This window comes from Accipiter gentilis, chromosome 8 (assembly GCF_929443795.1).
Source record: "Accipiter gentilis chromosome 8, bAccGen1.1, whole genome shotgun sequence".
In the NCBI taxonomy this organism is placed as follows: Eukaryota; Metazoa; Chordata; class Aves; order Accipitriformes; family Accipitridae; genus Astur; species Astur gentilis.
In genome coordinates, this window is record NC_064887.1 from 3595317 (window position 1) to 3619905 (window position 24589).

Genomic DNA, 24589 nt, shown 5'->3' on the forward strand with positions numbered 1-24589 from the left:
GGAATAAGCCTCTGTCAGAGGACACGTGAGCACGTAAGGTGTAGATGCGCTGCTGCAACAGTTCCTTTGTATATACGCGCTCGCAGCCTTTTGCAGTCGTAAGGCAGCTTGAGTGCATTGTTAGCTTTTTTAGCGCTACGCTAATTTGAAGGAGACCCGCGTCTATGATCTGGGCTAGCAGGGTTGGGTGGATGCGCCCAGGTTTTGCACCGGTCTGGTCCAGCGCTGTCGCTGCGCAGGGGCACTGGGGTGGCTCTGCAGAGCTAGCTCGCAACAGCAGGCGAGGAGACTTGAGGCTGGAGGTCCCCAGAGCTCCGGTCGACGGGCTGAGCCTTACTCCGTGATGGCCGTGCCGCTGCAAGGGGGTTAGCTGGATGCTGGGGCTCATTGCTGGAGCCTCCAGGCAGGGCTGCGCAGGTGCACAAAGCTGAGACGTCGGGACTGTCTGTGCCCAAAGCTGGCTCGGACTTGCGTGGTTTGTTAGGCGAGGCTTTGCTCCCTGTGAATGTGGCAGACGCGGTAATTTCTTCACCTGGGCACGTACGTAAACCACTTCAGCTGTCCTCTAGTGCTGCTCTTGAGCTAATAGCGTAGGCAGCTCCACGCGACGCCAGCTCTGGCGTCTTTGTGTGTCTGGTGGTTAATCCATACCCTGGATAAATTGTCCACTGATAATTGAGAAGGGACTGTGCCAAGCATTTTTCGCTCAGAAGAGCATGCATGTTGGTGGTCACTACCGTTCACTTTGCACGGTTCAGAGCCACCATGGTTTGCATGTGTGAATGCTCAGGGTCCAGAGGGATCCATCTCCGCGGATCTGATGTAATGTTTCTGCCAAAAGTGGGAAGTCTGTGGTTTTCTGCAGTCTCTGGTCAAAGTGTTTGGCTTTTTCATTTCTTTAATAATGGAGCTTTGATGTTTTCTTTGTCTCGGTCTTTGCGCTCTCAGTTTTGGCACAGTTTATCAGAGGATAGCTCTATCAGATCAGTCTCAGCATTTGCGTTTTCTATATCAAAGTCTTTGTATTCTTGAAATACTCTCTTGGTGAAATGACGTGATTCTTAGTCATCAAAGAAGATACTGTCTGTCTTCTTACCCATCCTTGGAGGCATAATTCGTGTCTTTCTGGGTTTGGTAAGAAATTGCTTTAGTATTCCCAGATAACTAATTAATCTCTGATTAATATTAATATTTCTATACCCAAATGGTTTCTTACATTAGCAACCAGTTATAATAGCAAATAACCTAGCAATATTTGTACATAGAACATCTCACTGGTTTTGTGATTGGCCGTTACTTGTTATATGTAGGATCTGTCTTTAGGTAGGTATATTTACAAATATTTCCTTTCATTAGAGGCTTTTTCCATTTCAAGCATTGTGATATTACGTGAATTTGACACACATTACAGATCATTGGGCTTGTCTGTAAAAAGAGTCCAGAACTTAATATTAAATATTCTCGGATCTTAAAAATGTAGGCTTCAGATTATTTCTAAAACAATTTTTGTCTTAACAGAGAATGCTTACAGAAATTTTTGAGGCATGTTTACAGTTTGAAATGAAGGACTTTTATCAGCTATTCTCTATAGTAATTACGTCTTTCAAAACACCATGCAAAAGAAGTAATAAGAGCTAGAGCAAAGCAGGAGATATGGAACTGCATTCCAGAGGCAGTACGCATGTATGTGGAGGTAATGACTGCACTTTATGGCTGGGGAGGTGTCATCCTTGTTGAGGGTTGCTAGCTGTCTGTGGTTGATGAAAAGCAGAGATTGCCTTGGAATCTCCTTCGTTCATTTGAATATTTCCATATATTATAAATGCAGCCAAAAAGTTAAATGCAGGAGTTCTCTGTGCTCACCAGTCATCAGGCTTATGAAATTAGGGGTATGGGTTTTCTGAAATGCAGTAATGACAGTAGACGAATATGTGATTCTTAGAATTTGGATCCAGTGATGACCATTTTTGGAGCAAGTGTTTAGGTGAAAGAAAATGTAATTTATGCAAGTGAAACATGTTTCTTAATTACTTGAGCATTCTCAGTGGTTAATATTGCACTGCTCATGTTTCAAAACCTTTTAGAGTGACCACGCCCTGTAGTTCACACTTAAAAATAAATCTGATGACTCTGTTTAGCAAATATATTTCTTTAAACCGTTACCACCTTTAACTTGCCTGCAAACTTTATTTTATTTTTTTTTTTTAGTGTGTTACATTTCCTGAATTCTCGGATTTATGCTGAGTCCTTCCTATGGTACATCAGATTTGACTCTTGTTGCAGTTCCCTGAGATACCAGTATCCCTTTAAGGGTGACAGGATTTTGCCACAGCAAGAACAGGCCATCTGCATTCCTGAATGCTCAACAAGGGAAGTGACTGTTTGCCCTGGAGACCTAGTGATAGCTAAGAGAAGGCTGGAGCTCAGCTTTGAAATGTTAATCTGCTGCTTCTGTCCTTCCAAGATTTTGCCCAGGGAGGCAGTGGGTGGGAAGTTGGTATTAATTTAGAATTTGAAGCTTTGGCGCAATCTGTTACAGTTTTACCACATTATAAATTGTTTAATATTTAAGGAGGTATTGAAGTTAAGATGGAACTTTGTCCTACTTTCAAAATTGGCAAGAAATATCACCCTGATTTTGCAGAAGTGCCTAGCTGCCAAGTAAAAATAGTAGTCAGGATCCTCCCTGTGATGAGGAGCTCTGCAAGGTTAATTTTTCAAGGTCCCTTATCATACCCTTGCAGGGCATTTTACTCCCAGACAGGAGGCAGGAGGTATAACCTTCCAGTCTTTGCAATTGTCATTTTTACAGGGCCCCAAATTATACTGTGATCCTCAAAAAGAAGGGGTCTCTGCCCTTGGGAATTATGCATCTCATTTTAGATAAAAGGAAAATTGGTCTTGGATTGGGCCACAAGGAACTCGGGTTCAAATCCTTGTTCTGCCAGATGCATCCTGCCAAGCCATCACGTCATAACCATTTAAAATGCTGTTGTGGCTCCCTGTGAGAATACAGGGAGGGAGGGCAGAAGTGAGGGAGGGAGAAGGAAATGCGAGGGACACGGTCCTTTTCATACGCTAGCTGGAAGAGTCTGCAAAATCATAGCTGGGATCAGTTGCTTAGAGCGTGTCCCACAAGACTTCTCGTGATGCTCAGTACGACACTTGTGAGTTAGGCAACAAAATTCTGGAATAGGCTCTAGAAATATCCCCTCTGCCTAGCTGTTTGTGTAGAGAAAGGGTAGGTTAAAGTCCTTCAGGCAAAAAATCTGAATGCCTGCGGACATCAGAGCACACAGCGATGATCTCTGCCCAGGACTACTTCTGTGCTTCAATGAGTATCTGTGAGATGGAGATAATAATTGTCCCTTTTTCTGCCCTAGTTGCTACTGTGATCCCTTACTGACCTTCTGTACAGTGCCCAGGAGAGCAGACCTTTAGTCTTTAGGTACTAATGTAGGTGTAATTGGTTCAGTAAGGCAGCAAAGTGGAGCGGGAGGCTGTTCAGGCAAGGGCATGTAACGATGGCTTATTAAATGGCATGCTAATTAAATACTTCTCCTTTGGTCATTTCTTGAGCACGATGGAAAAGTGCATCTATGGCAAGTATCCTCATTGCCTTTGTTAGTGAGGCATCCCTGCTGCCTTCTGAATCGCCTCGCCCCGCACACTTGTGCTTGCCGAGCTCCCTCTGAGCACGGCGGCTGCTGCCTTCCCTCTCGGTTGTACGTGGCCAACACCGCTGCTCGGCAAAGCCCTGGTCACTGGGACACGTGGGAAGCCCTGCTTGTCAGAGGGGTCTGCTCTGCGCACAAGGGAGCTGGTTGCGGTCGTCTGTTCTCAGGAACACCACAACAGCAGGTCTAATACAAATCTGCCCTTTGCATTTTATTTTTGGCTTCCTTGGTGGGGTGGAATAAGCCACGAGCTTTGCATCACAGTGCCCGGGGTGTAGCTTTCCCTCCGTGTTAGCCCTTTGCTCCTGTAGTCCTTGGGTAAGATGCTTGTCTTAAAGTAAATGGGGGTTTGCGTTACCCGCCATGGTGTTATGCCACGTTCCCCAGCAGAGGATCCTGCCCCTGTCGCCACATTTGTGCAGATGCTTCTTCTGTAACTGATGATGATGATACAGGTAGGTGCTCAAAAGAAGGACATAAATAGGACGGAGACACGTTTCGGCTCGCAGTGCACTAAAACTACAGCAAAATACAATGTTTGCTGTCTAGAGAAGCCAAAGTCAATAGGAAACGAAATTTTATTTTCAAGCTTTTAAGGGGATATAACAGTGAAGAATAACACAGCCTTAAAGAAGAAAGCTTGACTGTCCCTGTTGCAGGAGAGTTGTAAACCTTTGAAATAGGGTTTTGAAATGCAACTTCTGAGAGCTGTAACTACAACAACGCAGATGCACCTATGGAACATCTGCCTTAAATAGTTTATATAAACCAAATCAATCAGGTTGTTGTCTTAGTTAAGCTGACAGCGTGTTTGTCTACGGTCAGGTTAAGGACATATGCGGAATCATTATTTGCAAGCATTGTGTTTGATTTGGGGTAATTGGGCTGCGTAAGTCTGAAAAAGAGAGTCCTGTTTGATTTCTTCTGTACTTTCAGTTTATCAGTACTTTGTATGTGGTGCTTATGTTGGCAGGGAGCAGGTTATGCCCCTCTTATTCATACTGAGCAGCCCCTTTCTTCCCATGTAGTCCTATTCGTTTTAACAGCACCAGAATAGCACTCGCCCAGACTGAGGTGGCAGTGTCTGATGCTGGGATAACCACCGAGTGAAAACTGTGTTAAGCAATTGTCTGAAAGGTTGTCCAAAATTTGATCCGTAATTACAACTTGCACGAAATCAGAGAGTATTTTTCAAAAGAGCAGCAATCGTGATTCTGGGAGCAGGCTTTCCTTTGTATATTTTTAGTGTGTATTTGCTATTAATTTAGGCTATTCCATAGTCCTGGTTGGGAAGATGGTCAGAGCTCCTGTACAGCTTTGGTTTCTGTACAGCCTTAATAAACTCTTCTTGGAAGAAACGGACACGCTGTCAATGATTTCTTACAGTAACGCTCCAGTATTCCCGTTAGGTTTATTAGCCAGCTGGTAGGCGGACTGCACGTTTGCAAATACCTGACTGAAATTGTCCCTCTGCCTCTGGAAGTCTGATGAAGAAAAACCGGCTGCATTTCATGGAGGAGATGTTGCTTCCTAGGAGCTGTTGGGAGGGATCGAAAAGGCTTTTCCTGGAAGCGGGATAAAGGTTGCATTGAACATTGCTGCCTGCAGCCTGCCAGCAAGCAGGGCTGTGGGAGAGGACAGTTCCCCCATTTCTGCCGCAGCAGATTTCAAAACCTTTTCATATGCAGCTGAAAGCAGGACTTGCTGTTCTTGTGATAATCTGGAGATCAGCCGTACGTCAGAGTGGTGCACAAGGATAAGGGCAAAATTTTTGTAAACTAAGGAAGTATCACAATCCTAATAGGCCAGGAGAGTCGGCTGTTGGGTGCCTCGTTACTTTTCCTGGTGCCAGAAGGAGGTAAGCTGGGCCTGGAGACTTGGAGGTGAGAGGATAGAGCAGGTTCTGCTCCTCGGGCAGTGGTGAGACTGGGGTGATGAGGGTGGGTAACGTGGTCTTTGTCTGAACTCGCCCGACTCCTTCAGCGTGCGCCTTCGATCTGGTGGGTTTGTGTGACTATTTTGGGTGACTTTGGCCGGGTTGCAGATAACACAGGAATAGCCCCTTGAATACTGTGTCTGTTCTTGGTCTCATGCACAGCTTCAGAGGGATGCAGGACAGGGGAAAGGTTAAGGCATCAGCAGTGAGAGCCGTGAGAGGAGCTGTCGTGGTTCAGTTCAGACACTGGGACACCATTTGGGTTCATTTTCCTTTCGGTGCGTTTTTTCATCCTTCTTTCCTCCTCCTCTTTCATCACTTCTTCCCCCACAAATACCTAAAGCTTAAAATAATGTGCTTGCCTTTTATCTGCCAATAGTCTGACACGAAGTAGTTCCTCTTCATAACCATGAATTTATGTTTGGCCTGTTTGCTCAGGTGCTAGACAATATTTCTGGTTGCACAGATGGTGAGTCTAATACAGGCTTCTGGGTTTGACTTTTATGTTTGTTTACATCTTCATGGTACAATAGTTATCTGAAGAGACAAACTGGAAAATTGTGAAGTGCAACCTTGGGCCTGATCCTGAGATGTACAAAGGGCTTGGAAACCCCCGGAGCGCCAACCCGGGACCTGGTGTTGGATAGTCCCCTAAGCACTGTCTGCCTTTCTGGATTAGGTGGGTTTTTTTAACTAGCGTAGCCAGTTCATTCATCTTTTGTCCAATATATTACCGTGCTCTTGTTGGACAAGTGAAATCTGAGATGTGAAATGCCAGGGATGGGGAAACACGGTGTGTTTGGGGCAGTGGCAGTCTCTGCCCTGTGTCTGCTTGGTCCTGCACGTCTCCATCAACTCTGTGCTAATACAGGGGTTTTTTTCCTTGTCTGTTTGTAATTTTTTTCTGTTTATCAGGATGAGCGGATTAGAAAGATCAGAGGGAATGAGGAAGAGGTTCCTCTTTGTTAGCCTGGCGAGATGCACAGGGAAATGAGTTTGTGCAGGTTGCGTGGTCAGCTCAGTTTTGCTGAGCAAGTGCACTGGAAGGTACCTCAGCTTTGGAGCTGCCAGTGTTGGAAGGGAGGTCAGCAGGAGGAGTAGAATTCAGTCTTAAAATGTTAGGGCTTAAAAATAGGGTCAGTTAAGCAGCTTTAAGTCACCCTCCAAGGCTACATTGACCCTCTGGCCTTCTTCCAGTGAGGGTCTTTCAGTGTCCAGCGCAGCCGCATCGCTGCATGGATGGGGCTCTGGACCGGCAACGAGAGGACCTGAGGGAGTGCCTTTTCCCAGCACCTCTGCTACCCAGTGCCTCTGTGGCTTTTGCCCAGTGATTTTGTTATTTTTATCTTCATTTGCAAGGAATCTCCATTTCTGGGTGCTTACTCTACTTTGGTTTTGAGGTTTGTTGGCAGAAAGGATTATATGCACTCAAAAGTCGCAGCAGGTCTTCTGAAAAAACATGCACTTTTAGCAGTTCCTCAATAATAAACTGTCACACTTTGCTGCTGTATGTTTTGTCAGGTATCTAGTGCCAAATGGAGCTGGTCTATCTGTATGTAAGAAACAGATAGTGTGGGGTGATGACATGTTAACTGTAATGTGGGGAAGAGCAATGACAAGTTCTGCTCGTTGTGAGTTTGGCAGTGACGAAAACAGTTAAAAGTATCTGATTTGTATTTTCAAAAGTTCCCCAAATCACATACTTCAAGTTCATTTCAAGAGTTCAGGATTAGAAGGGGAAAAAAGGTTATGGGGTCAGAGTTAAATAGATGATGATGATGATGGTGCATTTCTTTACACAGAAATTAACTTGTATCTTTTACCTGGATTGCAGAACTAAATACTGAGTTTCTAGACATAATTTTTTTTTGCTGGACCAGATTCTTATCTGGCATAAAGTCATCTGGTCCAACTCACCTGACTTTATTGGAGTCACGCCATTTTTCTGCTGAAGGGTTTTTCTTCTATGTTTTAAGAAAATTGCACTATTCATTGAAGTTGGCTGTGGTAGGAGAGATTCTTTCAATACCCTCTGTGTTAGCCGAGTCTTTTTTCTTGAATAAAAAACTGATTCATTTCACAACTTTTTGGCAATACAAGTTTAAAAACTGGAATTTGAGATTGGTATAGCAATTTTTTCAAGACGCACATTTAAAACTTAAGTACTAAGTGTTCTTTTTAAAGTCATCACCAACAGAAGACAAGCTACAGGATAGTTCCCTGTCCCACAGAAATCATCTGGATGTCAGGAAAGAGGAAATAGTAGAGAAAAACTGCTGAATTTTGATGTGTTTTTGTGACTCATATTAAACCACTCAGCCTCACTGGGATGTGCCAGGGAATTCTAGGAAATCTGTCAGTTGCTGTAGAAACAGGTTCCTCAAAACTTGTTTTTAGTGTTTCATTTTCTTAACGTCTATGTTTATGTACAGCCTCATAGGATAATGATCTCATATCAGAATATATATATGTATTTATGTAATATACATATGTAAAGACACAGTTATGCAATGTGAGTATGTATCCAGTTTATGTGATGTGATTTTTTTTTTTTTTTTTTTTTTTTTTTTAACGTACCTAAAAAAAGCTCACTTTTTTCAGTATGGTGAGATCAGTACCACCAGTGAAATCTACTGTTTTCTTGAATGTGTGTTTGTTCAGTCATTCCTTGTGCTTTGGGTGCAAGCTTTGTGCCCAGTAAAGATGTTTTTTAAGCAACCATTTTATTTAGAGCAGTGCCTGGCATGGGCAGAGTCATCGTGGCACTGAAGGCCCTAATATCAGGGAGAAGAGGTGGTTAAACTTGTACCTGTGGTGGATGAACATTGTGTTTTGTGTTCCCCAGAGAAGTGATTTAATTCCAAATAATGTTAGTCCTTAGAGTTCTGACTTTGTGAGTTTCTGGTAAATCAGCCCGTGCTCTGGACTCCTGTCTGGGGGCTGTGCCTTGGGGTGAGAGGGTTCTTGCACCTAGCGTCAGGGTGAAGGTTCCCTTTGTGATCAGAGCAGCAGCATGGTAAAAAGAAATCCGAAGTCATACACGTGGCAAATACAGTGTAATATTTTCTTCTGATGCAAACTAATAAATTTCTTGAAAATAGATGGGTTTGGGGTTTTTTTGGTTTTTGGGTTGGTTTTTTTTTTTTTTTTTTTGAGATGATGATGGTATGCATCCTAGAACTATCCGGAGAAGTATCAGGTAAAAGATAAGACATGAAAAATAACTATATGGTGTGCATTAGCTAAGATGAACACCACTAGGGTTAATTGTCATCTGATGTTAGATCAAGTTTCCTCAACAAGGCAGAAGAGCTGGTTTAAAAACCAAAGTAGAATATATGTGTGTGGGTTGGGTTTTTTTTTAATTTCTCTCTGTTTTAAGACCCTTCCATTGCTTGTTTTTCCCCAGGTACCGCTTACAGAAGCAGTGGACCCAGTTGAGTTGGAGGATTACCTTATTACACACCCGATTGCAGTGGAGTCCGGACCCCTGAGAGACTTGCTTGAGTTTCCTCCCGATGACATCGAGGTTGTTTACACCCCCCGAGAATGTCGAACGCTTGTGTCGGCTGTGCCTGAAGAGAGGTAGGAGGTGACAGGGTGACACCTTGCTCAAGGGAATGAATTGTTCTGCATTTGAGTATGTGCAAGGCTGAAGCCTGGAGTTTTTGGCTGTAAATGCCTGGAAGAGTAAATACAAACCTAAGTGAAAGTATGTATGTTTAAGAAGTCATCATCATGTCTGTGATTTTGAAGGTGTTTGTTTTTATTCTTTTAACAGTGAGATGGACCCTCATGTGAGGGACTGTGTAAGAAGTTACACGGAAGACTGGGCAATTGTGAACAGAAAGTGAGTTCCCCTGTGGTATTTGTCAGCTTCATTTCATATTTAAATTTTTGCAGGGTGGCTAGCTGGTATGAGGAAGCTCAAAAATTATTGTCCTGGCTACTGATTCCATGTGCCCTGGCTTTTACTTGCCCAGCTCAGCTGAACTGATGCTTTGTGTTTAGCTGAAATGATGCTTTGTGTTTTGAAAATTAGATCTCAGATGTCAAAACCCCTCGGGGCATTTTTGAAAATCTAGGCCATTTTAGTCAACAGTTGCTCCTTTAGAATGGTAGAGAATTTAGGGGATGCGAACAAGTAAAATTACTTCCAGCATTTGTTTCGTTCTTTGTTCCCTATGTTTTTAGCTCTTTTTAGAGAGAAGTTGCATTAATTTTGTAATAATGTAAGATTCATGTGCAGTCAAAACCACCTAATAGATAAGGTGTCCTCTGCAGCTTTCATTTGTTCCCAAAGAGACTTTGAGAAAGTATGTAATTTAAAAAAATAATTGTTAATATTTGAACTATCACAACATTTACCTAATGAGTTAACAGTTTAGAGAATGTGCGTACATTGATTAATTTATGCAAATTAGCAGGAAGGTTTCTGAGTAGCTTTACTTGGAACATACACTCTCTCGGATGATTGAAAGTCTGATGACTTCACGAGCTACTGTCAAGGAGTAAGTGATCCATGTGATGTGCATCACCTACAAGTGACTTGACTACAGCTACAGCTCTGCCCTTGTGGCAGTTGCTACAATTCACTGGTTTAATGTTGTCCTGAGAACCACTTCAGGGGATGCTGAAGATATGCTTTGTAGTGCTAAGATGACCTAATAAAAATGTGTTTTGTAATCTCATACCAAAAAAAACCCCAAACAAACCCACCCAGAAAGAAACCTGAGAGAGATGCTTTATTAACTCCCAGCCTTTGTGGGCAGAGTCCAAGCACAGTAGGCTTGGACAATGTGAGCCACTCAGCCAGCACACCTCTTGGTTTCTCAGCAATTTTCACTGGTATGTGAAATACCTGTTTGTTATTCCTGCACTGAGGAGGTTTAGTTGGAGGTAGTAGAGCTTTCTGTCCTGTGCAAATCAGCTGCACATTGTGTTTTGTGTCAGGGAAAGCATGAAGCTAAAGACATCAAAGTTGCCAGAGTGGGTTGAAGGTGTGATGAGTGCTTGTTGAACTACAGTCAAAGGTTGTCTTGCCCCTTCAGAGGAGGAGAGGCACTTCCATAAACATTCATAGCAGATTTTACTTGGATAAAATCATGGTGGTGGACTGGGTAGAAATAGAAGGGTTACTGCTGGAGCAGAAGAACCCGAAATCCTAGCTGGGAAGGATTGAATTATTTTTCAAGTAAGGATGCTAACAGGTTTCTCTTAATCCATCCTATCGGATGGTTACAAGTGCTTTGGCTAGCCCTGGGGGCACAAAATCCAGCTCTTCTAGTTTTAGAAGAACATGACTTCTGATGTGCCATCCTCTCTCCCCCACCCCAAGGGAAATAATCTTTATGTCAATCTCTGTCTACAGTTCTTTGTAACCAAAATGTTTTTTGGGGCAGGCAAATCCATCCATTCATTGATTACTTTAATGGTATTGGAAAAGCTAAGTAAGTTTTCTTCACTGGCCTGAAAAAAAAAATAGCATGTTCTTATTTCAACCTTATGGCATAATTTCTGTATGCTAGATATGGCATGATTTCTGTATACTAGACTGATGGCAGTAATGATCACAAGCACCTCTGAAGTCAGGTCTGATTTAGAATGAATTTTACACTTGTTGGTGGAGCTGTGATTGAAATGCAGACATCCAGGTGAGGATTATACAGATCGTATTGTTCAGCTCTTGGGAGTTATAACCTAGCGAGGAAAATGCTTTCTTCCTTTTTCTCCTCCTTTTCATTATCCACTGCTAGCACATCCATGGTTTTTGCATATCTCTGCATCCTTCTGTGGTAACTTTAGTTAACAGGGCAGGATAAGAACACTTGACTCTAGATGTGACCCCAGCAACTACTTCAGAACTGACTTAAGAGTTTGTATTGTAAGGAGACCGGCTCTGGCCATATGCATGTGTAAATATAGACATAGTGCCATTTGGTATCCAAAAATTTGCTAGTCAAAGAGATCTGATCTTGTCAGCAACAGTAGACAGACTGTTTAGTAGCAAGCGCTCTTACACCCTGGAAAGCTCTGAAGGACCTGATTCTGCTTATAAAGATGCTATGGGAAGGTGCTCATTTTACTTGGGGTTGTAAAGTCATATGTTTTCCAGAGGTGCTCAGGACTTCTACGCTTCATGCAATCTTATCTGAAGTTGATGTTTTGGTTTTCAAGTTACTAATATTGTCTTCTCCAAGTCGGTTTTGCTCTAGCAGAACCGTTGGCCTTCAATCCTCATGTTCTCGGCCTGTTTTAAGCTTGGCATCACAATCACACATTTTACGATGACCTTAATTGGCCATTGATAATACTTCTTTTGACATCACCCAGGGTTGTTTTATAGTTGAACAGAGTCACATTGTAGTACTGGAATACTGGTTGTTGGGTTATTACCCAGCTACAGTGAAGGGTGACTGGAAATACTGTTTGCAGAGAGCAGTTTATGCTTTGAGAGGACCCACACTCATAATACTGGGTTTGTTCTGCAATTCTGCTTCTGGTTTGGGGTCAAAAAGGATGCTAAGAATGCATTTGAAATACTTTGTTTTCAGATATCACAAGCTGGGAACTGGATTTAATCCCAACACTTTAGACAAACAGAAGGAGAGGCAAAAGGGGCTCCCCAAACAGATCTTTGAGTCTGACGAAGCTCCCGATGGCAACAGTTACCAGGATGAACAAGTAATGTACCTTTAAAACCTTGCTACATAAAACCTAATTTATAGTCATGTTTTAAAAGTGCAGTCCCTTTCCCATTATAAGTTGCTTTTAATTTGTTGAATCTCAGGATGACCTTAAACGACGTTCAATGTCGATTGACGATACTCCCCGGGGCAGCTGGGCATGCAGTATTTTTGATCTGAAGAACTCCCTTCCAGATGCCCTTCTCCCAAACCTGCTGGACCGAACCCCAAATGAAGAGATTGACCACCACAATGAAGATCAGAGGAAGTCCAGTAGGCATAAGGAGCTTTTTGCACTACATCCGGCACCAGATGAGGTATTTTTATATACCTGTGGATGAGACTAAAAAAGTGAAGGATGTAGGGAGTCTGAAAATTGTCAGTCTGCCACGGATTTAAAGGGGTTAAGATCACCTATGTTTAATATCCATGAGAGCCTTGGCTATTTTGTGGGTCGCATGTTTTTTAGCATGTTATCTTGTCATAGATTCTACTTTCTGAAGATTGGTTTTCCTTTATGGTTATGCAATCCCCTATAGTGTAGAAACATTAAAGGGATTTACTTTAGCATATTTGTAGCTGCCGATGAATGCAACATGCTGGTAAGCCTCGGATTAAATTAGTGTCTTAGAAGTAAAAAGTAATACGTATGTTTGCTTCATAATGCTATTAGTGGTTTGAACAAGTGTCTTGTCTTTAATTTCAGGAGGAGCCTATAGAACGACTTAGTGTCCCTGAAGTACCCAAAGAACACTTTGGCCAAAGACTCCTGGTGAAGTGTTTGTCCCTTAAGTAAGTATCACTCCAATAGACAGCTGCATTACAGAAATTGAGAATTGAAATCTGCTGTTTTATCCACATGCATCTGGAGTAACTCTGCTGCCTTGTTTATTATGCTTGAAGGGATGTAACATTGTAAGGTTTGGTCATAGGCTTAAAGGTTAGTTCCATAACGGATAAGTTACAGAATGCTGTGCATCAGACAGTTTTATCTTCAAGACTTTTTTGTATTGGTGTGACATAGAAAATATTCACCCTCCTTGGCTTTTCTGTGTTGCTTTCCAGCCAGTCTGTAGCTGTAACTGTTCCATGTTACTAGCATGCATGCGTCACTGCACTTGCTAAGTTGGCCAGTCATTGGTGTTCAGCGCTGTAACAAGGATGTTTAAGGGGGGGAAGATTAAAAATGCTTAAGCCATAAAACATAAGACAACCAAAGATTTGCTGAAGTTTAGGCTCAACAACCTTGACTGTGTCCCTTTAAGAGTGAAGACTTTATATACTTAGCAAGCATTAACTGGAGGAATAGAAACCTGTTAAACAAGTTTAATGAAGTGGAGCTCCTGAATATAGGGTTACCTGCAGCTGGTTCATTGCCTATAACTCTTCTCTAATAACACAAGGTAAAATTTTACTGTTATTCCCTTGGAGAAATAAAGTACAAAACTGATTTTCCACACTGCTGTATTCATCTTCTGTGTCCTCGGTTAGGTCAACCCTTCTTATTAGAGAGCTTCAGTTAGACTACATTGCGGCTCATAACTGAGATATATGTGTGGGACATATCTCCTGCTCGTAGAGTACTCCAGGACCTAATATAGCCATAGAGATGAACTGATTTTGCAGCCTTTTATGAACTGGAACAACATAATATGCAGTAGCAGTGGAGCTTCCTCTCCAAAGGATGGTGTCTTTAGCATAAATAACTTAGATGCTGGAAATTAATGATTTCTGCTATTTAAGCATTTCTTACTGACTGTAAATTATAGCAAATTGGCCCAAGTACACGCTTGTTTGTGTACCAAAGTAATCTCTGAAACCATACTTAGAGTTGTAATAGCGAGCATCCAAGATTGTGCTGTCTTGGTGGCACAAGAAGAAGTACGTAGTCTCTTCCCTGGGGACAAGGCTAAGATGACCTAAGCAGGGTCATTTTCAGGTTAATCTCACCTTTGTTGCAAAACTAAAGAAAATACCTGTTTGATGATGCAGTCCTGTATGTTGTTCTCCCTGTTGGCAGAAGAGAGTTCCAGGCTGAAAAGCTGAGAGGTCTGTGCAAGGACTGGATGCATGGGGGTGTCCCACCATGGATTGGGCATTAATTTCATGGGAAGGCTGTACGGACAGGAGCAGGGCATTTCAGCCCCTGCTTACCTTGGTGTAGGGACAGGTTTTGAATGTTTTTTAAGTTCTTTAACTTCCCAGGTGATTTAACAATAAGTTTAACTTTATTTGGTAGGTTAGTGTTTTCGCTGGAAGTGTTTCAGTTAGCATGAATACTTGATAACAGTTACTCCGAAAAACTTGACACCTTTCTGAGAGAGTTTTTGAAATATTGGTATTTTCTGACAGAAGTTAAATGTTGAAAATTGCCAAAATAGCTGTCTCTGACTCTCCAGAGGAAGGAGCTTTCTGGTCAGTAATGCTGGGAGGAGCGGTTGCTCATGTAGCCATATCAACAGGTCAGCATAGTAAATTAGTGCACAGAACAGCTTCTCGAGGTAATCGGACGAGATAAGTGGTCCGGCTATCCCAGCTTTAAGGAAGCTATTAGGTTGCTTTGCTTAGCTTTCAAACGACACTTGAAGAAGATAGAAGCATTTATAGAAGTATGCTTTATGTCCTGTGACCCTAATCCCAACCTTTCCGTTGGGTCAACGTGTTGAAATGGCTTTTAGAAGGTCCAGGGAGCACCGACGTGTGTCGTGGTGGAAGGGAGCAGAGACAATGCAGAGGAAGCAGGACAGGAGAGGAGCGGGGGGAATACTGGGGAGCGAGACCTCCCTTTTCAGCAGGAGCAAGCCCTTAGGTTGGCTCAGCTGTTCCTGACATCTAGGCTTAACAGTGGTCAGCCGTCACCTTATGCAGGAAGTGTTTGGAGAGGGGGGTAGGTTATTCTTTCTTACAAAATGCAAGTCAACTGATTTTATGTGTTTCTTTCTTTCAAGATTTGAAATAGAAATTGAGCCCATTTTTGCAAGTTTGGCTTTGTATGATGTTAAAGAAAAGAAAAAGGTAGGTTTTTAATTACTTGAGTGATGATGTTTCCACTGAAGCGTTACAAACCCGTATTTGAAAAAAAAGAGAGGAATTAATTCTGGAAACAAACCTTTATGGAGGCAGTGACATACCAGTGGTTGGAAGAATGATGAAGGCATTTCATGAACCATCTTTGTGTTCTTCTTCTGCTTAGTAAAACAGTTGAAGTATAACCACTTTTCTAAAAATATTATCTAATATGCGAGTGCCTGAAATCAGAATATATATATTGTCCAATCTTGGCTTTCAGAAGTCTCTTCCCCAGAGAGAACTTAAGTAGCTGAAACCTTTTATTTAGATTAAGTTTTTATGACTTTCTTAATCTCTTTTTCATGATTCAGCATGGTATGTGTCCAACTAACATTTTAATAATGCACAAGAAAGTCATACGTGCTAAAATTGCTAAAAACAAAACTGAGGAGTCTTTTCAAGATCTAAGTTATAGGAAATGCAAAATACATTTATTCCCCTATTTATGTTCTGTATTTAATATTTGAAGAGTCTCTTAGTTTTCCTAATTCAAGATATTAGCAGTAGTAGAGAGAAAAATGTTAAAAATATGCATTTTGACATTTATCTCTTTAAGACTTGAATTTAATGCATTGAGATTTAAGTTATGTAGATGAGAGTATGTGGAATATTATGTGAACTTTGTTTAATATTTAAATCACATTTCATAAGCCAATTTTATCATCTCATTACTCCTTTTTTTTTTTTTTTTTCTCTAACGTAGTAAGTTCTTTAGTGACCTCTGGTGTTGATAACCAGCTCACATTCATTTTGGCTTTGAAGCCTTGATACAGTCAAGGATTTGGTGCTTCGGCATAGAAAGCTCACTGTCTGCGCTTCAAGATGTGTTGTTTTTTCTTTTTCTGTGAATGATCTTAAAGATCTTTTTCTATTTTGATACTTTGATATTTTTAATTCAGATAGCAATTGTAATTCCTAGTCCTGTGATGGAACTACATACCTTATGGAAGCTGGAAGAAATTTTATAGGTAGTGTGTATTGTTCGCTTTATTTCCTTTCTTCTTTCCCACTGTCCTGCCTTGATTTCTTAATGAAAAGGCCTTTTTGTTTTTCTTTTTATATATGTGGTTTGAAAGGAGGCACCGTTGTTAGTTTTTTTTTATTATTGCTTTGAAATTGTCTGTTGTGTTATGAAGAATTTGCCAAAGATAAAAAGTATAACTAATGCTTGAAGCTACCTATTTTCTTCTTTAGATTTCAGAAAATTTCTACTTTGATTTAAACTCTGAACAAATGAAGGGAATGCTTCGTCCACATGTCCCCCCTGCTGCTATATCCACGCTGGCCAGATCCGCCATCTTTTCTATCACTTATCCCTCTCAAGATGTCTTTCTGGTAATAAAGGTAAGAAACGCCAGAAAAATTTAACCTATTGTCTCTTGTTTTCTATTTAAAATAAAATATAAACAAGTCTGGCTGACTAGTTGATTTCTTATTTACATTTGGAGAGCAGAATTCTATTCTCAAAAGCATAAACATTGGCACCACAGAATTCTGTTTCATTTCAGATATTCTTAGTACATTAAGTTCATTTGTAACAGAAACAGTTCAGTGGAGATATGCATTATTGTATTATCGAAAAACTGAAAAAAAGCGTAAAGGTTTGCTTGATATAGAGCAGCTTTCTGGGGCTTGACCTTGGTTTTCATGTGAAAGAATGTGCTGACTCCTTAAGATGATAGACAAGTGAGTGATTTAAAAATATATATTGATCTGAATCCCATTTCAAAAATGATATATACCCTTAAGCCAGATTTTCAACTGTCTTTAAGAATTGAAATTGGTGAGAGAGTGAGATCCATAACTGAAATAGAATGCCATATTGGTCACTCGTGGAATAAAGTATGCAAAGATAAAAGTTATTTTCTCTTCTTTCACTTGATTCAATGAGCACACAAATGCTACTAGTTCAGATTGGCATTTGAATCAGTTTTTTTGGCTGGTCTCTGCATAAAAAACATCCTATTGTAAAAAGGGGAGTTCAGCACCTGCTTTCAATTCACAGGCAGTGGTTATATTGCCGGCTAGCTAAGTCCTGTGTTTTGTGAACCCTGTTGACTGAGGTTTGTGCAAGTTCTTCATGAACTGCTTCTTGCATGAGGAATAAGCTTTTGAAAATGAATTAAGACTTTGTGGCATGACAAAACAGTCCCAGGCGAGAATAAGGCTTTTAGTAGTGTTGGAGCATATTCTCATCTCCAATTTTTGGTATGATTCTTTGAGTTCCTTCTAAAAATCATGTTCTGCCTTTGCACACATATTCACTCTTCTGATTTTTACAAGATATGAGGAAGAGAGAACCCCGTATTTATGAGGTGGGGATCTGTCCAAAAGAGCTTGTGACGGCACGTTAGTGCTTGTAAAACCAGTGATCCAAGAGAAGCTGGTGGTTTAGGTGATTTTTTGATTTAATGATGAAAAGGATATAGTCAGGGATAAATAAGACAGATGCACAGCGTGCCTTATCAGGTGAATTTTCACATGGGTCTTACTCACTGGGAAACCACTTTTCAGACAGCTGGTATTGCTAGCATAAACTCACCAGGGAGTGCAAGATTTGATGGAACGTAGTTTTGTTCTTTAATATTCTGGTAGCCTCTTGGAGTTCTACTAATAGACAAGTATGAATGGCACTCTATAAGCATGGGACAAGTTTAAAGATATTCTAATCTAGTAACAGCAGGTGCACAGTAGCGGGCGTGGGAGGGAGGGCCAGGAAGCTTCTGAAAAGAAACAGTTTTCGTGCATGTGACGGGGCGTATATTTCTATCAGAAACTAGGTGTTAAGCAGTTTTGTGTTGAGGAGGCATTGACTTACTTGGAGACTTCAGAAGGAAACATCTACTTAGTCTTTGGCTAATTTTAATTATTTGATTATTTCATTATTTGATTTGAAAACACACTGATTTAAAATAGTGCTTGTTTCAGCTGAGTGCATCTGAGTCACCTTTTTATGCTGCTGCAATAGGTCCTTAATATGGAGAACAGAAAAAGAACAGAATTCTGAAAATGATGATGCTGAAGACAGTTAGTGTAAGCTGTCTTTAAGACCTTAAAAATGAGCTGAAAGTGGCTCTAGAACAGATCACACCAAAGTGAAGTGATAAATGTTCCCTTTGAACCTATATTTTACACCTGTGATTCAGTTATAGCTGGAGATCTGGGAACTTAATGGCTCTCACAACTTGAGTGCAGTGCTTGTTCCCTGACTCACAAAGGGAAATCAAGCTTTAACTCTTTTGACAGAATGTTTTTGCTTCCTGGTGTTTGTTTAATTTAACAATCCTTGCTGGATACATGTCCTTCTAATGGTTCATTTTCTCTTCTCAGCTGGAAAAAGTATTACAGCAGGGAGATATTGGGGAGTGTGCAGAGCCTTATATGATTTTTAAAGAATCTGATGCAGCAAAGGTAAGAATTTTTTTGATGTTTTGGTTAAGTTTGGCTATAAGTGCTTGAAGGCATTTTGTTATTAACAAATGAAACATACATTGCTTTCTTTCACCTCGAACTTATATTATTTTCTTTCACCTTGGACTTAACAACCATTGGTATGTCCCTGTTGTTAAAAGGGTCCATTTTTAATTAAGAATCTAGTCAAATTCTAAAGGCCAAAGAAGAGTCAAAGACCCTTGAATCTTGATGCCTTATTGGGGTAGAGTAGTTAAAGGTCATCAGTTTTTGTAGCTGGCAGGGGAGATGTGTGGTTACCATCAAGCTCAGTCATCTGTGATTCCCTGTCCCAAAGGATCAGCTGTGTGCTTATAGCTGGGTCAAGGAAAGGCAGCATTTGACTTGAATTTGCAGTAAAATTTCAACTTTTCCATTGCTTCTGCAGCTTAACTCCATCACAGTACCTCTGCCTTCCTCTAGAAGGGTTATAAAACAGATGAAATACGTTACCAGGAGATTCTCCATCAGGCCTGGTTTTGAATTGCAGTGCGTTTCTGGTTCTTTTTTTTTGCTATTCTCTGCTGATTCTTCTTTTTCCTAATACTGTAAAGAAGGGCCACACTCAACAGCAGGCTGAAGCTGTCCTTTTTACATATAGTAAGGATAATTTAAAATTTTTATACTTTAGTGTTTGGGGTTTTTTCATTAACAGTGTTGTTTTAATTCCTGCCTTCAATGGTTTTGGGCATTGCCCTGTGCAGTGAAGTCCTTGCATTTTGAAGTACAGGGGATGGCATGGACCTGCCCCAATTTGACTGATTCTTTGTCTTTCCTTTCCATGTTTAAATGTAGCCTGATTCCTTGCAGGACTAAAAGCAGAGGTTTCCCCACAGAGAAGAATGCCATCTTATAACCTGCAGTTGGCAGCTGGTTGCTCATTGTAGTGTATTGGAATTGATACCAGTCAAAGAAACTCTCCAAGATTTGTTTTGGAGTTTTAGAAAGCAGGCATTCTTTATTGCAGCACTGGATGCACGGGGGATAATTTCACCTAGAGTGCATGCCACAGCTTCAGCACAAACAGGTTACATGGAGTAACTAATTACATATTAATGAGACTAGTATATATACACATAAAAATTATTGTAACTGATTATCATAGTACTGCCTACACCCGATCATGTGCAATGAAGAATTTATTTGAGTCGAAGGGCTGCTTTTATGACCACTGACCCGTTTGAGATTCTGTTGGCTGTCCTTGAAGTCTTTGTTCTTGTCCTTGTTCTTTGATCTTGAAGCTTAACGCAGTTTCAATCACACGTGGTCAGTTTCAACATTGTTCCCATCAAGAGTGCAGGAACATCTAGTCATAAGAGCAAAGAACTGTAAAACTTATGAGTAACTACCTCTACTAGTTAATTACTTGGCTACGCTTTTGTCTATTGTTTCAATCATAGTGTTAGTATAAGATTTCTAATAGTTATTTACCAAATCTCACTTTTACAGTCATCTAGCAGCAAACCAGTTTCAACGGCTGGTACAAAATATTAAAACCATAAAAATATTTAGACATACCATACAGAATGTGTGGTCACGTGCTATTAGAGTGTGGGTGGGAATTGCAGATTTGGTAGGTTCGGGAGCAAACAGGAATGCTGGCAGCACTTGCAGAATTTAGTGGCACCTGGCCTATGGCCTCTCCTCAGTCTTTTCACCCGCAGGCTACTATTTGTTTTTCTGAAGTGCTTTCTCCAATACAGCAGTGGTTATAGCATAGCAAATCTCTGATTTTACTAGCAGTCGGAAGGAGAAATCTCTAACTTAAGCTCAGTATGTTATTTTATAACTCTAGTTTGTAAGATGTACAAGCGAGCTTGGAAAGGAAACCTTGGGTATGTGGAATGTGAAGCGGCGCTTATGAGTCTCGGAAATGGTTCCTAATTTCTTGTGCAATTGGATTGAGCCAAGTGAAGATCAAAGTGTAATAGTGAGGACTGGATGAAGGGCAAAACAGATGCCAGCCCTTCTTGTGATGAGAGGCTTTCCATTATGCTTTTTTCAAAGGAGCCGGGATGTTCATTTGTTAGTTTTGATCAAACTAACAAAAGTTTTGCCGTCCTAACGTTCTAATCTATTTTTAGCTGAAGAAGTTAACATTTTTTGTCTAACTCTGTCTTTATATCACTGCACCACAATATGAAAAATGGATCTTTTTCACCTCAGATATATAAATAACAAAAGTAAATAGCTACATTTCCTGTGATCAGTAAGTTGACATGTGCCTAAGTGAAATTTTGGAGCTGGATTTGCAGGAAGCTTGGAAATGTAGGTCAAAAGTTGATTTTTCAAGATCTCCTTCCCAGCAAGGTGCGTAAGCATGTCCCGAACTAGAAGAATGTGAGCAACAGAGCGCGCTCTGTTGTTATCCAGCCCCCTCTCTGGGGACTTCTTAAAGGCCTGTAGGTGACAACCTTTCTAAAGCAAAAAATTGCCCTTTAATATGCAGAATTGTGGAAAAGTCCTCTCTTACTCCGTTTTTTCCCCTCAACAAAATGAGTATGGTACTGCTTCTTATTAGAGCAGTGTTTTCAGTTTCCTATGCAACTGCAGATGATCTGAGCACCTGCTGCATAAAATCCCATTAAGAAAGGCCATTTCAGACTTCATAGAGTAAAATTCAGCTTTTCTTGAAAGGGCAGTGGGCAGATGAGCTCACTGGGATTTGACGGGCTGTTCAGGAGGCTTAAGAGCATGAAGCCAGCTGCTCTGGCTGTCAGGCTGTCCTGTGTCCGGTACTGTTGGCCGGCTGGCAGTTTTGTGAAGCAGAAGTCGGTTTGCATAGCACTTAGTGATCCTCCTCTAGAAGGTGCTATTGAAGCACAGAATCATTGCAAGTTAGAAAAGATGCCATTGTCACCGATTTTGCTAAATGAACCTTTGTTCCTATTCCTCTTCTTTTAATCTCTTGGATCGAATATTTTCTTCACAGAATAAGGAAAAGTTGGAAAAACTGAAATGCCAGGCAGAACAGTTTTGCCAAAGACTGGGCAAGTATCGAATGCCTTTTGCCTGGACAGCTATTCATTTAATGAACATTGTGAGCAGTGCTGGAAGTTTGGAAAGAGATTCCACAGAAGTAGAAGTTGGCACAGGAGGTACAGTATCTGGCATCTGCATGAGAGAATGTGGACAAATCCAGAGTTTACTGAAGTCTTGATTCATACCCTATAGCTGCCACTGCTCCTTTTATCACTTTCCTCCCCCTGCCCTAGGCCTTCTGATAGTCTTGGGTCATGGTTGAAATAAAACAGAAAAGTCCATGATAACAAATGGATTTATCTTTCAAGGATTTTACAAGCAAACCATCTGTTATATTATTTAAAACCAGGCTTCTAAGACTGAGAGCGCGTTACACGCTGATGAACATTTTCCAAAGGAGTGGATTAATCTTTGTGAACCACATAGCTCATCTGAAACTGCTCTTCAGCATCCCCAAAACTGCCAACTTCATCATCTTTCAGAGCAAGAGAAATACATAAATCTCCACACGATAAAGACTTTTATAATAGCAGTAAGGCACTGGGGTGAGGTTGCTGTGAGAGGAGCAGAAGTAGTCAGCTGTGCTTCATAGCCTCCTGATGCCTCAGGAGTGTGATTGTCTTAGCATAACCACCTCTTCTATCACACTTATTGCATAATTTCCAAATGCAGCACCTATCTTCTTGTGTAGAAAATTCTGGTTGGAACAAAAGTACGTTCTTGGACTATTGTTTTTCTTATTTATTTTTTTTTAATTCCTCCCCCTTTTTATTTTTTGAAGAACGTAAAGGATCATGGTCGGAGAGGCGGAATTCCAGTATTGTCGGGAGGCGTTCATTAGAGAGAACCACAAGTGGGGATGAGGCTTGCAATTTGACCAGTTTTAGACCAGCTACTCTGACAGTGACAAACTTCTTTAAACAGGTATTTTATGAAGCTATCTAATTAAGGAGTTGCTTCTTGGACAGAGTGATTTGATCATGTGGAGTCAGTTTAGACCTGAATGATTAATTTGTGATGCTTTCAATGCATGTAATGTCTGTTCCCTGATCACAGGATATCTTTGGACAGCATGCAGTGGGTTTATTATATCATATGCTTAATTCTCCCAGCAGTGGGTCCACAGTCGATTAGTGGATTCTTTCAATAAGTTTACTGTGAGTGATTATGTTAGGAATTCAAAAATATTAGCTGGTTTTGGCTTGAATGATAAAGCATCATTATGGCATAGTGATTTAACCGCTCCAACTAATAGAACTGGGTCTCCCCAGAAGAACAGCAATTTATTTTGCTCCAGATTTTTCTAACACGCATTGGAAAAATCACTGTCTGGCCTTTTGGTAAACATATTTGGAAAAATGCTTATAGAAGCAAGTTCACAAAAACTGAGGATAACTTCTGTGGGTTAGTATATGCCAAAAAGTATTCCAGATATTTGTCCTAGTCTAGGAGTTGCATAGCCTTTATCATGATGGTCAGTTGACTCCTTTGGCTTCATTGGGTGATAGACAATCCCGTTGAAACATCAGCAGGCTCAGAACCAGGTTCATCAATGTGATTTGAGGTTGGCATCAGTTCCCTGGACACATCCAGGGATGCCTGAGAAAACAAAGCATTTCACTTCTGATGCTGCTCTGCCGAGTGGCAGCTCTTCTTAGCCAGAGCTTGGGATTTTCCTGAGAAGCAGTAGAAAACATGATTAAATGGAATAAAATTTTTAGTTAAGCTTAGAAAATGGTTTCAGTTCATTAATTTTTGCTAAGATTCGCTTAATGCCACATCTGGTTAAGGAAAATTGTTATTTCAATGTCACCTTTGTGTATAAAAGGGATTTAATAGTGTACAGCCAGATATTTTTTGGACTGATTTCTTGATCATTGGGAATACAAAAATTTGGATTCTATATATTGAAAGTTGGTTAAACTCTTTTTTGCCTTCTTTTTTTTTCCCCCCCTGATTGTTTTGGTTACATGCCACTTTCACTGTGGGTAGCCATCCAAAGTCTCCTCTTAAATACAGTAATGTAAATAAGGAGAAATGTCATCAAGGGCATCGAGTTATACTGGTGCGAACCATGTAAGCGGAGGGTGACTCACGCCTCTGGAGCTCCATGCTTTCACGGAACTCAGTATGACTGAAATCGGGCTCTCTGAACGGTATCTCTGGGGTCTCAGTGACACACAGGAGCACAGGAAGTTCCTTTTGCTTGGGGTGTTAATAAAATCCAGTTCTGTAACGTATTCACCCAAAATGTAGAAAGTAAGAAAAAAAACTATTACAGCATTGCTAATGCAGCCATTCCACTGACCATGTTCTGCAGCCCTCTTTGTAATATACACCAGTTCAAACCTGGTCACTAAGTTAGTCATGATTTACAAAAGCATATATTTATTTACTTTATTAAGGTTTGTTTTCACTTGACAACTTTGAAACAGCTTGTTTTATTAATTTGTCCTTTAATATTGCCTAATGTTGATTTAGGATTTTAAGTTTCTGATTTTTCTGTATCTTTTATTTTTTATCTTCCCTTCCTTTTCTGTTGTGGAGCACAATTAATTGAATACTACTCGGCGTTTTTCTCCTTCCATTTGCTTCTTTTTTTCATATAGTGATTCATGACCTTTATTATGAGACATTTTCTGCTTTTGGATAGTGAGAGGGTGGCAGAGTCATATTTTCTATAATGTTTCCAAAACTAACAAAATTCTGGGCTACTAGAATGTGGCACAAGGAAAAGTGGCAACAGAATCCTTCCACTTCCCACCATTTCTTAAAACTTCTCCTGAAAA

At 40.7% G+C, this 24589-nt stretch overlaps 1 protein-coding gene across 13 annotated transcripts in view; it reads left to right on the top strand.

Annotated features, from left to right (window-relative positions):
- The window catches only part of DOCK7 (dedicator of cytokinesis 7), a 348282-nt gene that overhangs the window by 253706 nt on the left and 69987 nt on the right, over window positions 1-24589 (top strand). For all 13 annotated transcript variants that reach the window (XM_049807269.1, XM_049807270.1, XM_049807271.1 and 10 more), the window contains 10 exons: window positions 9023-9198; window positions 9395-9463; window positions 12168-12297; window positions 12404-12616; window positions 13006-13091; window positions 15248-15314; window positions 16563-16712; window positions 18699-18779; window positions 21751-21916; window positions 22582-22724. In XM_049807269.1, the coding sequence (XP_049663226.1) occupies window positions 9023-9198; window positions 9395-9463; window positions 12168-12297; window positions 12404-12616; window positions 13006-13091; window positions 15248-15314; window positions 16563-16712; window positions 18699-18779; window positions 21751-21916; window positions 22582-22724 (1281 nt within the window). The remainder of the gene's footprint in view (window positions 1-9022; window positions 9199-9394; window positions 9464-12167; window positions 12298-12403; window positions 12617-13005; window positions 13092-15247; window positions 15315-16562; window positions 16713-18698; window positions 18780-21750; window positions 21917-22581; window positions 22725-24589) is intronic.